Below are 15,802 nucleotides of genomic sequence, written 5' to 3' on the forward strand. Positions count from 1 at the left end.
AAGCTTATGTTCATCTTAGGATTCTTAAGTATACCTAAACTGTCTAGTAGTTTTGACAAAGAACAAACAGTCAAAATTGTTTTTGGATTTACCAAATTTTACCTATTTCTATTAAAAATATTATTTATTAGAAGCCATTTTGGTACAAGAATTAATAAATTTTCGATACACAATTATTCAACGTTTTCAAACACATCTACACTCTTTTCATAGCTCAAACCAAAGTCATTCATTAGCTCTTTGAAGCTCAAAAACAAAAAATCAGTGTACACGAACTATAGGCAAACTGCTACCATTTTACTAAGTACACAATTATGTCGCCACAAGTCACTGAGAGTCCTATTTATACGCGTGCCAAAAACTCTAAAATGCCAAACAAATTTTCGGTACTAATGGTCACAACATTCTGACCACAGTAGCGAAGGAGTCCTTTTATAAATTTGGAGCTTGCCGACAACAAAATGGCAACGTTGACTTGTCGTTCCTGGTATACGATATCGTCGTCGTGGTCAACGTCGTCGTTTCACTTCATCTACAATAACAACAAAAACAAAAATACGTTACGACGACAATGCGTCGAATGGAACATGTAAACTTCTGAGGTATTTCCTCTGGCACAGGAGCATTAAAAGCATTTTGTGGTTCCGAGTTCCTTTTTTTTTTCGTTTTTTGCTCATTTTTACTAATTCCAATTTGAATGCGGCTTTATTGTTCAGGTTCGGGTCACCACATCTAGTACCTATAGCAGCCATCAGCCATCAGTGCAGCAACCCTTAACTAAGTTAGCCGCATATAATAAGAGGAACACAATGCCAAATGTCCTCTCTTTCTATAGAAAACTATTTTTGTGGTGGAAGGTATTCCGAATGTCCATATTCTTCGTCGCAGCGGAATATTGTTCCCCAAAGAGACCTGCCCGCACGTACCGCCAACAAAAGCTCTTTACATCGATCTAGCATTTCCCAGATTTCTTTGGCTACTAGCCTCAATGGAACCAATTTTTTTTTGTTCCTTTTTTTATATTATTTTTATTTTTTAATCTCTCGCTCTCTCCATGATGTGGTCTTTAATTGCCTCTCCGGCAATGCGGCAGGAATTCCTTGAGGTTTTTGTCTCGTGCCGCGCGAACTGGACTCTGGATACGATGCTGCGTATACTCGTACACACCACTGAATTGGCGGAAAGCCTATTGTGGTAGCTTAGAATAAAAGTACGCACAGCTGTGTCACAAGACCAGATCCAGAGTTTGAAAAAAAGAAAAAATTAAATTGAAAGAAAACACAACAAAAGTCTTTCGAAGAAGGATGCTTCTTGGCTTCAATGGCGCTTCTGGAATTTCATCCAATCCACCACAGTTTTGGGGTTTTACCTCTTTTTTTTTTTGCTCTTCCAATGCCAACCCTCGTTAATGCAAACTAAAAAGATAACAACAAAGAAGAAAACTTGTAGCTATCTTATAATTGAAAACATTCATCAGAAACCTAACAACTTTATAATAATCCGAGATTCGTTTGCACACAGAAATTGATTTAAGGACTGTGGCGCGTGGACGTCTTCGGGCGAATTATCCGCAATTAAAATGCAATCAATGTCAGCATTCAAGTCCTCGTAAATTCATTTTTAGTTTCTATATGCTGGCGATGGAGAATGGGCAAGACCTCAGTTAGTCAGTGAAAAAAAGCTACATCTCTTCAACTCCCACATATCTACCAAACGACTATGTTTCAAGACCTCTCGTCAAGTTGTGGAGATACGGTACACCCGATGATGGCCCAGCCGCCTGAAGATGCATCATAAATAATTACAGCCTTGGCGTCGTCGCGCGCTTCGTGTCGTTGCATTGTGGAAAAGTGGAAAACCACACCACCGCATCACCATCAACCATTTGGAGACGTCTTTTTAACGTTTATCATAGCAAAATTACAACCCAGGCAGTGAATCATAAACGGTTCAGTCACTGATCACCACCTTGGTAACCGCACCAAAACGATATGGTCATAAGGGACGAAACCTTTGCTGCCACGGTGTGCTTCCGTAAATAGTTTTTGAATGTTAGTTGGGCAGATTTTTGGTTCCCTTTGAACCCTCTTGGGCTCTTCTTTTAACCACCGCCACCACCACCGCTTTGACTGTGATTTTCAGAAGGTTTTATGCTATGGTATGGTTGGTTAGGTTATTCATGGATGCTTTGATTTTGCTTTACAGACAGAAAAGGAGGGGGAGAGGCTAGAGAGAAGAATTGTACGTCCACTTAACGATAATGAAAAGATGAAAAAAAAAATAAAAAAGAATGAAAAAAAAAACAACCAGCCTCTCCTTAGGCCAAATGTAAATTGGCGAAAGTGTTTTGTTTGATTCTGTTTTTGAAGTACCATTTCAGAGATTCAAGGATTTAAGCTTGAATGCTTTCTTTTTATTATTCATGGAATTGCCCAAAACGATGATGAAATAAATGATAGAAAAGTTCCAACAACGAACGATGGAAAATTGAAAGAAGTTTGTGTTCCTTTTTCTTTCTTTTTTTTTTCTTTTCTTTTTTGATAGTTTCATGGATTCTTTTGTTATTGAAGACAATTCAAAGTTTTAACTTAGGTTACAAAAAAGCTTAATACTGAACAGAAAAAAGCAAAAAAAAACAGAAAAACAAATGAAGAAAAACAAGATGCTGCTTCAAATTCAAACGGAAGTTGTTCAATTCTCTTTAGTTTTAATTTTCTTAAGTTTTTAAGGATTGAAATAACAACTGTTCTTGAAACGTGCTAACAACTAAGTTTCTATTTTATTTTTTGTTGTTCAATATGATAATTGCAATTATTAAGCTAGCTTGATAGTATTTAAATATTTTCTAGATGGGATAAGGACAGTCACATGATTTTAAAGGGCGATGAATAGGTCAAACCTTTAAAAAAAACTTTTAGGTATCTCCATTTTTGTGAAAAAATCGTTATCTTAGTTAAGAAAAATTAAATAAGTTTTTCAAAACAGGTATTTAATAAACTCTAGTTATCCGTTAAGAAAATATAGACATCAAGTCACATTGCCACTAAAGTGGTGTGTTTTTTTTTTTTTCATTTTTTCTGATATAAAAACAATTGCTGTGGGCTGAGGATAATATAATTTTTCAGTGGATCTTACAGAATGATAATTATGATAATAATGATCCAAAGCATACTTCAAGTGTTTCAAACGACTTTGTTCAGTCTAAAAAATAATTGATATTATATTTTTCCCGCTACAACCACCAGATTTAAAATGAATCAGTGAGAAAGAGTTCAGAAAGCACAAAAAGCAATATAAGCTCTTTCGGAAAACCGTGCCCATGTGACTTAAATATGTTCTAAACACATGGCATTCATGAAATTCATTTTTAGTGTTAAGTGATCTGTACAATGTGTTTTTGAAGTTGAAATATCACTTTATTAAATTTTGATGCAATTCGTTTTTTTTTTAGAAATGCGATGATACCTACTTTAAAGTCTTTACTGTTCTCAAAAATATTATCACTATTTTATAAGCGACTTAGTACATCTTAGCGAACTTACTTATACCTACGCCTTTGGAAACAAATCTTTTAAATATAACAACATACTCTTTTGTGAGTTTTAAGATTTTAGCTCAACAGTGTACTTTAGTTTTTCAAGCCTTGTAAATATCACTGTATCAGAAAGGTGTTCCAATTCAACAGCAATTTTTTAAAGCTTAGGGGTACTGACTTGGTATCAGATACCCCTGTCGCATCTAGAACAGCTTTTTTTTAACTATCTTAGGTTTTGCTGGGAATGTTTCGCAAAACAATTGAAAATGTTGACATGTTTTGGTGGAAATTTTACTAAAGACATAGAATTCAATGACCGCCTTCTTCAGCAGTCCTTCAATATTAAGTTTCCAGCTCGATTCAATGTCTAACCTTCTCTTCTCTTAGTCAAGTCACGATAGGAATTTTCCATAGATAATGCTTTCATATAAGCTGAAGAACTTGACCGAATAATAGCCGACTAAATTGCCTGTAACAAGCAGCTCTTTGCCGTAGCGTTGATTTTTTTCAAAGAAAGAATTTATTGTGATACATTATAGAGCTAAGAATTTCGTTTCTATATTGAATGGCATTGGTACAATTTATTGCACCATACAAACATTGCAAATATGATGTGGCATAGAGAAAGTTCAACTGGCCTTGCGATTACTTTAAAAAGTCATCAAAAACGTCGTTTTTTTTAATGACATTTATCATACTTCAGTTTTGAAAGTGAAATGCTTGAATTTCTATTTAAAACAAGAATATAAGCAAGAACTTAAGCGAATTCGATATATTTCATTCCTATTTTGTTGCTGGATAGAAAGTTCAATTTTGATTTCGTTGCTCCAATATTTTAGGTTTATATTTTATAACTATTTTGTTGCTAGTTAGATGCAGCAACTTTGATTTTGATGCCTATTATTTTTTTCGATTAGGTGATATGAATTTAACGAAACACTTAAAAAAAAAACTAGCAACAAAATCAAAATTGTTGCAATAAAATATAAACTATTTTGGATGTGCTTAGTTAATATAAACTTAGCGAAACACCCAAAAAACTAAAACTACCGGACAAAGAATATTAAAATTGCTGAAACTTATTAGCAACAGAAAAATTAACTTGATTGGAATTTGGATTCGAATCAGGGGGAGTGATTGGCTAAGTTGATATGAACTGAGCGAAAAACCAAAACTACTGGAGCAAAAAATTGCAACAAATTGCAAATTAGCAACAAAATTATAAATTAAAGAGCTTCGCTAAGTTTATACTCATAATAAGAATGTATTCTTCTTCATATACAAAAATTTGCTTAAGGTAGTAATTTCTCAAAAAACGCATTACTTTAAGCCGTCTACAAGCGAAGTCTGAATTTTTAGAATTTACTTGCATGGTGTAATGTAATATCACAATCGGAAACGTCATCAACTGTTATTTTTTTTTTTTTTTATTTCCAAGTGCTTCAAATTCATAGTTCGTGTGAGCTTAAAAATTCTCATTTTAAAATAAATTTCTTACCTACTACCATTAGAGAATACGGAATTTCCTTCTAATTCACTATAATAGCTCTGTTTTATTTTCCCCGTGATCCAGATCAGATCATTGTATTTATTTTGCGAAACAATAACAAAACAAAATCCAGCTTTTGTTGTAAAGCTAATAAAAACAATGTCTGACCTGGAACACGAGGAAAATAAAACACAGCTAATTTTTCTTCTTTTAATTCTTCATATATTTTTTTATTATAAATATTACAATTAAAATTTATTTTTATTTTATTTTTCAGACAAAATCAATCTACCAGAGCTGTTTTTTCATTTTTGATAACCAAAGAGATGATTCAACGGTTACACTAAAAAGACTGATTTTTTAACGCAAAAAAAATTCAATAAAATAAAAAACAAAAATCTACTAACATTTTTTTTTTATTTCGCAATTTTTTTCAGTCATGTCAAGGAACTTTCATACATTTGTTTTTTTTTTTTTTTTTCTTAATTTCCATTTGTAAAAAGTAAACCAGAAACATAACCAATATCAATCGCTCAATTTGTTTGTCTTGCATCTGTCAAATGAAATCATCTAAATTGCACATTGAATATTGCAAAAGTTCCAGAATTATTCGCGTGTTCAGATCATAAAAATGTATTGCTCAAATAAACATTCTTAACTTGTATAGTGATTTTTTTTTACAAAACCCATAACTGTCCTTTACGCTAAATTCATTGCCACTTTAAAAAATATAAGAGAAAGTCATTAATTTAGTCAACTTACTCCTCATAACACAAGCCAAAACCTCCCCCGCTTAATTCGCGTCGAATAAAATTTGCATAAAAGAACCCACTTGCAAAATAAAATTCACAATAAAATAAAAACCAACAACAAAAAACACTATATTTCAACAATAATCAACAACTTTAGCGCAACAAACAGACAAGAGCAGCAGCTAATACCACTCACAATAATACATGACAATAAAAAAAAAAAAATATGAAAAGTGACTAACTTTGGTGGCTTTGTAACTTTGTTCGCCCGTCCATTAACATTAACCTTGAGGCAGATCCGAGAACCACCATAGACCTGGCACGAGTTGCTTCCAATATTCATTCATATCGACTCAACTCATTCATTAGCTTCATTAGCCCACTCTCTATCTAACACATCAACCGGAGCAAGTTTGTCGTAGCGTACGTCCGTTCCGTCAAAATGCGACGAGCGGCGAACAAAAATAAGCTATATGCCAAGCACCCTGGAGTGCGTGCGCTCTGCGATCATATATGAATGATGATGAACGGTGCGGTGCGGATTGGCGGCGCCCCAAAGAAACATTTACACCCACGTCGCACAATGTGGTGCGCGCCTGCGTATTTCTATATAGCATTCAAACGCCCTTGCAGCAATACCCCCGCAACTTGCGACAATGCAGGCTTCAATATACCGACCGACCGTCTTACCGCTGCCGCCGGTGTTGCTTACAAATTCGCGCAACAACAACAACAAATCTATGGAATTATGGTTTCTGCTCATGACAGCTTCACTGCCGGTTGCATGCCCACATACGGTTCATTCAAAAGATCTAAGCTAGGCATAACTTCATTCAGAAGTTTGTTTGTTTCTTGTTTTCAAACTACACAAACGACACATGACTTTGCCCCAAGTCTATCAACATATTTCTTACACACTGACGTCATGAAGTTGTCATTCTCCAAAAGGTGGTTTGCCTAATCGAAGACCACCTTACCACACACAAATCAATGGCGGGCGTGTGGGTTCCATCATCTCAGTGGCACGTCATTAACAAAAAAATTGTAATAAAATTTCATTCACAACTTAAAAAAATGTGAGCCGGAAATTTTGGAAGCCCGCACCGGAAGATGTCCACTTGTTGCGCCAAAAAATTAAGAAAAATTATATCGATGATGCAATAATGTTTATAAAGTGGAAGCCTACACATGTGACTTGAGATGGAATTTTTAGGCAGAACCCACATAAAGCTACTACGCGGGTTAAACTTTATAGCGTAGGATAACAAGAAAAATAAAACCTTGCTCTTGAGGGGTATTATAGAGTCGTGATTCGAAGACAGTAGCAAGTTAGAAGAGCTTAAGCAACTGGATGTTCCCAATGATAGTGGACACAACACTCAGCGCAACAATTTAATAGCAATTTAACGAGGTGTTGTTGTTGTAGCAACAAAGGTCACTTTGTAGGTGGAAATGTGTTGAATGTCGACGGTGGCGTGCGGTATAAAGCTTTTTTAATGTTATAAAAATCAAATGGAAACAAAACGTGCCTCTGTGATATGCTGTAGGGGCTGTTGATGTATAGTTTGTGGAAAAGGTTTATGGTTTGTATGTATTTTTTATATGCATCGTTTCGTGAAGGAGGAAGTTTCAATATTTAAGTTGGTAAAAAAAAAACATTGGTAACCTTTTCTTTATAGCTTCCTGATGGAATTAAAAGAAGACAAGAAAATTATTTAAATTATCAATTAATTTTTATTCGTATTTTGTTGCACTGATGCGTTTTTAATGTGAAAGATTGCTAACGAGAAAAGTTCAGTTCATTGCATTGGGTTGACCTACTGCGGGAAATTTGCAGAAGAAATTTTACTTTCGTAAAAGTGGTGGTAGTTAGATAATTGAAATTTGAAATATTGTCATTTCACAATGTTTGGCAGGTTTTCAAAAAATTGCTTTCGGAAATGTACAATTCTTCAAATAAATTTGCAATTTTTCGTTGAAATCAAGTAAACGAACAGAACCAAAAAAATTACAGCAATTCCGCTAAGCAAAACATTTGCTTCAAATGTGTCAAATGAAATCATCTCGAGATCTCGACTCAATGATTTCAATGAATTTAGATCTCTTTCTTGAAGTTTGTTGAGGGAACATTATGAATTTAGCCAAGGTCAATTTCTAAAGACGTGTACAATTAGTTCAAGAAATTTTTCTCGACAAAATTTTCAGTCAATTTCCCTGTTTTCTTTTTTAAACCTAGTACGCAGCTGAAGCGAACCGAAATTTTCCATACAAAAATAACATAACGAAATTTAATTTTTTGTGTTTTAAAACTAATGTCGTTTTCGATTGGCTCTCCGGAAGCGTCCGGAATCATTCAGAAGCCTTTTGAAAGTGTTTTATTCACACGAATATGACAGCCAAAACGCTTCTCAGAAGAGAAATTCTCTTCTCGATTTAAAATCGGAATTCACTCAAAAAGCACTAACACATGAATATTTGAAAGTCAAATTAATCACTCAATCAATGTTTTTTTTTTTATTTTTTGAAATAAATTATTGTTTTCCGAAATAAATTTTTTAATTAATTTTCAAATTTACTTAAAATATTTTGGAAGCCAACTTCACCATTAATTTCTTCAGCATTAACATTTTTGAACAATTTTAAAGATTTTTTTTGAAAAAAAAAATAAATTAATATGAATATTTGACATTTGAAATTTCAAAGAAAAATACACAAACACAAAAAAAAATGAATTGAGTGGAAGAGATTAAACTGTTTTATTGGATTTCAGAATGAGTGAATCCTTGAGTGTTTCCAATCGAAAACGACATTATTTTCTGATATTTTTTCTTGAATTTTTTTGCTTGTATTTTTATTATTTTGACTTTGACATAATTTTGTGCTTGTGTTTTTTACTTCATAATTTTGGACTGAGTGAACCAATTTTGATAATTCTTTTTGTATTGGATTGCTGGTGGCTGCAATGTGGTCCCATTTTAATTTCGTTCAGTTCTGGCTATAGGAACTATTAGAAAAACCATAAAACCCAGTTTTAGCCATGGAAGTCGGTTTAGTTTTTTGATAAAAATGATTATTCGTTAACATGTTCGCTGTTGACTTTGGAGACTTAAACATTTTTCGTTTCGCTTCATCTGCACATCGAAGGATCTGTTTGTTCATGAAGAATTTTTTTTTGTAGAAATCCACGAAATCTACATTTTTTCTAAGACTTTTTAATACTCGTTTTTCGCTAAAGAAAAACTTTTATTTTAACCTTGAATAACTTTTTTCCACTTGTCAAATTGTTGGTGAGTTTTTTCAATTCTTTTTTAATGACGACTAAAATGTGTTTTAAAATTCTCAACTCTTTGCGATTTTTTTTTCTTGATTTGCAAATTTTTTGGGCCGAATCGGGTTATCCCCAACTGTGATGTCCTGAGTTGAGCTGGAATTTGGAATTTTAGTATTTAGAGTGATTTTTTCACATCAAAACATCGAAATTTTAATGCTTAAAAGTAGAGTCCTCGTTTACAAAAATTAAATCAGAAATAATTGCAGATCATGTATTTCGTCTTTGGCACGTTCCCAGTATATTTCTTTCCGACAAAGTTTGCTCACTAAATGTTCTAGTAAATTAGATTTCTGAAATTCGATAAACAGTGTATTTTAAATTGAACTCTGATCTTACTTTTTGAATACAATAGTAATCAGTTACTCAGGAGCAATGTTTTGGTAGAATTTAATAGTTTCGAAAAAGATAAGATAGGTAAACTCAATTTTTAAAAGTCTGATCTGATGCCATGTAAAGATGAATAGTAATTTCAAATTATGGCAAACAACGCTTTTCAATAGGCTCTTCGACTTATTTCTGGAGAATAAAACAAAAAATATTACGACATTTTCTGTTGGAAAAAAGCACAATAGTTATATTGGACGTAATTTCGTTACTCAAAGTTCGATTCTCACCCAAGATAAGTATTGTCCCAAAAAAAAAAAAAAAATTAAAATACTTTATCTGTCTGTACGTGACTTAACTTTATTAATTTCTTAAGGCCACCCTGATGAATTTAAAAAAAAAATTGTTTAATAAACTGTGAACTGTTACGAACAATGAAACTCTCAAAATAAACTAAGTTACAGGCATTGTTCGACAGGAAGCTACTTGGAACTTTCTTTTGACATTATCTCGAGACTACTTTTTTTACCTACATCATCTACAATGTATCGTAGGATTTTTCATTCCGCCAAGTCGGCCAGATGAATTCACGGAATGAAATATCAAAGTTTTTACGTTATTTAGATCACTGGTAAGTATGTAAAAAAGGATGAAACCAACTTTTATAGCCCGATTCATGCCGTTTTGGTACAAAAACTCTTGACAATGGAATTAATTTGGTATCGTATAAAACTTTGAAAAGAAGCATTTCTATAGATTGGGAAAAATATTTAAAGTAGGTAAGTATGAAGGTAGACAAGAACTTTTTCATAAAATTGTCAAGTTTTAAAGATTCATGAGGAAGATCATCGACAGACAAACCCTCTAATGCTCTCAAGGCTAAACTATAGAACTTTTTGACTAGGTTTGACTAGGCGTTAATTAGAAAATCTATTACATCGGATCTTTTGACGATGGTCATTTTCTATGCTATTTTGCTATATACCGCGCCCAACCATAGTAAAAACTTTATTAACTATACCACACCGCTTGAGCCTCATTTGAGTAACTTTCGCTGACCTCTGTCAGTTCTCTTAAAAAAAAAAGTATTAAAATTAGGCAGCCAATAGGCATTTGCAATGGTTCTATGTAATTTACTTGCTCTTTACTTGGTTTCGTGTCAAAAAAAAAAGATTGTAGAAGTCCAAAAAGTGATTTTCGTCATAACGTCCGTCATAACGGTCTGTACGTGCGTCTGCGTTCACTTCCAACTGAACATAAATCTAAGTAGACGTAATTTCAAAGGTTGTTTTTTTTTCACCAAAAAAATTGTACCTCCCATAAAAAATTTCTGAGTAATTGCAATTTTCTAGAAAACGGCTTTAACGATTTTAATAAATTTTTTTTATGTATTTATATTGAGCTAAGCTATTCTAATTAAACTGTGTTTTAAGTTTTTGTCAAAAAAATCGGATAGTGGAAATAGGTACTTATCAATTTATTTTTCAAACAATGTACGAAATAATTTGTTCAACTTTAAAACATAATATTCCAATTAAAATATCAAATAACAATACATTTTTTTAACTTTTACCTTCACTCCTGCAAATACCTTCACATTTATCAAAAATGCTTCCCCCTACTTGGAATGTTTTACAATATTCGTATTAATTAATCAAAAACAAAATACTCATCTACTTCCATTTATTTAATGCAACTACCCAGATCGTAATAGCTGACTATTTTACATCTTTATGACCTCAATAAACCCTGAACTCTGTAAACTTACACCACTTCTTGACTCAGTTCTTTTTGTATATTAACTTTTTTTCATAACTTCATCATTATTCCTATCTACCTACAAAAAAAAACCCAACCCCTCCAAAATAATTTCAAACACAAAAAGAAAAAAAAAATACCTAAAGTCAAAAAGCATTATTTGAGCAAAGCTCTTAAGTTCATAAATTACTTAATTAAAACCTTTAATGATGTACTTGTTGTACAATTAAATATTTTATTACATCATTAAGCATCATTGTTCTGAATATTGGATTATTTCAAACTTAACCGGATAGCTAAGCTCCTATCTTTAACCATTAAGGACACTATACTACTCTGCTACTCTACTACTCTTCCATTCATGCCTTCAAGTGACTATTAAAATTAAGACGAGTAACTCCAAATAGAGAGAAGCAATTCCGTGGCTATGTCATTTTATCTGCTTCATTAGTTTTGTCAGAGTTCTTCGGAATGAATTTCAAAACAAAAAAAATAAAAATATAAAAAAATATAATATAAAATGGTCATAAAGGATAAAGCAAAACGACGACACTTAATGGCAAATTCAATTAACACAACGTAGACGTAGAGAAATGCGAAATTCATAATTTTTTTTTATTTAATTCAATGAACACCACAAAAACCAAAATTTAAAAATACAAAAAGGAATGTATACAACGAAGAAATGCAGCCGCAATGAAAAGTGGAATGGATTTAACAAACAACGCAGCGATGAAAGGAGAGAGAAAATAATAAATAATTTAAAATGTTTGATGTGTTTCACTTTTTAGTTTTGTATAATGTTTTTATATATTTTATTTATTTATATAATAATTTGTTTTTTTGTGTTTTAAGATGAAAAAATAATAAATTAAATTAAATTATACTTTCATACTATATTATTAATAAAATTAAATAAAAAAATAATAAAAAATAAGCGAATGATTTTGCGCCTACCTTTTTTTTTACTCTTGCAGATCCACGATTTAATCGTTTGTTTTTAACACTTCTTAAGTACTATGAATTAATTTAGTTATACAATTTTTTGTGTTTTTTTTTTTTTTTTTTTTTTTTGATTTTTCAAAAAAACATTATTAATCTCTTATGTACGATATATATTTTGTTGTTTTACTTTCTGTCTGACAGAAATTTATTTGTTTGGAATATTGATTGCAAATTTAAGTATGTATATATATTTTTTTTTTATTTAAAACTAAAATTACTAATTTACGTTATTTTTTTTTCTAATTATTTTTTTTTTTTGTTTTGCAATTTATAGAGTTTTTATATACAAAAAAAAATTGAATTTGTAATCACAACAATAAATATACAAGGTAAAATATTTTTAAAATTTAAAAAATATTTTGTTATTTTTTTGTTCGTTTTGATAAATTCTTCAAATTTATTTTTTTTTTCTTACTCAAACTACACAACACACAAAAGCAAAAATAAACTATGCAAATACTACACACAAAAAGTTGCAAAATTTCATATAATGTACAAAGATGCAAAAAAATAAACTTTTAATGTATTAAATAATTAAAAAAATAAAACTAATAAAGTAAAATTAAATAAAATTCTGGTTAAAAAAAAAAACATTAAATTATTTTTAAGAAATTTTGAAAAAAAAAAAACAGGAAGAATCTCAAAGAATTAATTAAAGCGGTGGCAATGAGCCGCGTACATGAAGAATCACTTCATTTTTCAATTAAAATTAATCACGACAGATAAATTAAATAAATTTAATAATTAAAATGAATTAAATAAAAAAAATATATATTTTTTGATTTTGAAATATAAAATTTGCATCTTTGTACATAAATGTTTACAACTTTTAAAAATATTTTCAAAATAAACAACAAATTAAGCCAAACAAAATTAACTTAGATTTTTAAGCTTTTGGTCACGCCCATCTGATTAAAAATTGCAATTAAAAACTTACCGCATCTATATGATTTTAATTTTTTTTTTTTTTGTTAACTTTTTGTTCTGGTGATTTTAATCCTAAATTCTAAATCCTATAATCTGATAGTCCTCGTTTCTTTGCGAATTATTATTGCACATTTGAATGCAACTGCCATAGTATCAAGACATTGATTTATTTATTTATATATTTAAGTCCATTTTTTTTTGAGATATATAACTGTTTCTTTGTTGTTTAAAATATTAAAAAAATATAATATATCTATATTTAAATATTTAATTATGGCACTGTTTTGTCTCTTTTTAAAATGTTCAGAATTCACTTCACAAGTTACAACCGAACTTTTATTTAGTGTTTATTCTTTCAGTGTATGTGTATCTTTGAATATTAACATTTACTATATTTCGTATCTCTGAGATTATGGCATTGCTTCTTTATGGCACGGATATCTAATTTGTTTTTTTTTTCTTCTAATAATGACTAGTTTCATATAAGTATTTTATTATTACTTGCAAATTTTCTTTTTTTTTTTTCTTTTCTTTATAATATAAATTACAAAAAAAATATAAATGTTTATATTTTTTTAAGAAAGGTTAGATAGAAAAAGAAAGATGAATTTAACTAAAACAAAAAATAATAATTATAAACTAATATTCGAAAGATAGAAAATTTCATCATTTGTGAGAATCTAGTATTTTTATGAGGCTCCTCTTAGCGAGATCATTGATCGTTTTTGTTTTTTCATTTGTATTTGATCGCTTTGAACTTTTTGAAAATAAGCGCCATCTTTCGATGACAGATGCAAACTGTCAAAAAATAATTGACATTTCATACTAGAATCACGAGTGTTATATGATAATAATTATGTCATTTTATTGCCTAATTTGTTTTATTTATTTTAATTAAATAAAAGAAAAACTACTACCTACTAACAATCTACTACAAAGAATCTATCGTTGCGCATGCGCATGTGTCATATGGGAATGAGTAGAATGCGGCACATGTGGCACATGCGAATGATGCGAATGTCCACCATGTGGCGGATAACCTTGCGCATGCGATAGCGGCGATGGCTGACCACCGGATGAATATGGCGATTGCATTATACTCTGTTCCAGACCATAATGGCTGGGTGCTTGAGGATGTCCCAGATGGGCGTGACCATGATGACCATAAATTAATTGTCTTACTTTTGAATCCTCGTCGGCTATATTGTAACTAAGTTCGGTTTCCTCGAATCCTGTAGCTGACATACGTTGATCACCGCCACCAACACTTGGCGGATCGGGTGAATTTAAGCAGGTCTGGATCAGTTGTTTGCCAGCTTCTGATGTAATCATCGGTTGCAGTTTGCGTGTTGCAAATGTGTAAACGTGACCTGTTTCCGATGCAACTAGCAGCATTACTTGTGTACCAGTTAGGGTAGATAATTCATACGCCTGCAAATAAATAAAAAAAAGGAAGACATAATTAAAATAATGTTATATAGGGATTAAAATTGATTAATTAATTTTTGGTTGATTAAAGATTCATAATGCAAACAAAAAAAAACAGAAATCTAATCGATTAATAGCTTTGGATAGGTAACTTCTGCCTCGTGTATCTAAGCCAAATTATGGGTAATTTATCGTTTTTGTTGTCGTTGTTAGTATTTTGTTGGTGTATATGTTTATGTTGGCTATGTAAACAGAAAAATCAATTTACTAGATAAGCTTTGCCGAATTGAAAATTGAAACACCCACCTAGTTTTTGGTTAAAGTTGATGTTGCACAGTAAATAAACGACATTCACACAGGATATAGAGTATATTTCGCCCTCAAAGAGCCAAACCATTCCCGTTGCGATAAGAACATATCTCTCAATTCGTTCAATTAGGAATGCGATTCAATCAATTTGTAAAGTGTTTGCCCTATTCCTTGAAGGGAAGGGAGTGGATCCGAAATACGCGAATATTTGATGGGAAATTTTCTTTCTAACGGAGAAGCCTGTTGAATGGCATTTTTTTAGGGGAAGAATCAAAATCCTGTTGCTTGTGCTCTTCAGTGTGAGAATTTATTTAAGAGGTTTTTTTTAACGAAAAATAATCATTAGGTTTTGAAGAACAAATATGTATACAAGAAGTTGTTTAAAAAGGTGGCTTAAGCAAAAATGTGGAATATTTGTGTAGTTGAGTGCTTGTAGGTGTTATAAAACTATAACCACGTCTGAATAAGTCTACACCTTAATACGAAGGATATTTTTGATGTATATTTGTTTAAGTATTTTCTTAAAAATATTCTTCTTCTTCTTGAATACAAGACAGAGCTTTAGTACAAAAAAAAACATTGGTGGTAAAGTTGACATTTATCTAGTGGTACTTTCGTCGCCTGAGTGCAATTTCCCGTGAACATGGAATCTATAAGTACAAGTAGGTACATACAAAGTTTTCTTAATAAGACGAAAGTTTATTTATTTGTTTTTTTTTTTTTAACACTTTTCTGGGTTACGAGGTATGTACCTATTAGAAATTTAAAAAAAAATAAATTGGGGCATTAACTAATATTAACAAAATATATAATGATGTTTAATTCCCACAACTTTCTCATCATCCCGGCAGCTGGCTAACCTCTAACAATTGATAATTTTGTTTTAATATTTATTCATACAAATGACACAAGAAAGTTTTTCTTGATAAGTCACAGCTGTTTAT

At 31.3% G+C, this 15,802-nt stretch overlaps 1 protein-coding gene and 1 long non-coding RNA gene across 2 annotated transcripts in view; one reads left to right on the forward strand and one right to left on the reverse strand.

The window, feature by feature from the left end:
* LOC129918905 (uncharacterized) overlaps positions 1-5,455 on the forward strand; it is a 59,771-nt gene extending 54,316 nt beyond the window's left edge. The window contains exon 3 of the long non-coding RNA XR_008773019.1: positions 5,302-5,455. This is a non-coding gene — a long non-coding RNA (uncharacterized LOC129918905). The remainder of the gene's footprint in view (positions 1-5,301) is intronic.
* Positions 1-15,802, reverse strand: part of LOC129918901 (serine/threonine-protein kinase 10) — a 247,701-nt gene that overhangs the window by 97,294 nt on the left and 134,605 nt on the right. The window contains exon 11 of the mRNA XM_055999657.1: positions 14,304-14,552. Within this exon, the coding sequence (XP_055855632.1) occupies positions 14,304-14,552 (249 nt within the window). The remainder of the gene's footprint in view (positions 1-14,303; positions 14,553-15,802) is intronic.

Source organism: Episyrphus balteatus, chromosome 4 (assembly GCF_945859705.1).
Source record: "Episyrphus balteatus chromosome 4, idEpiBalt1.1, whole genome shotgun sequence".
NCBI lineage: Eukaryota > Metazoa > Arthropoda > Insecta > Diptera > Syrphidae > Episyrphus > Episyrphus balteatus.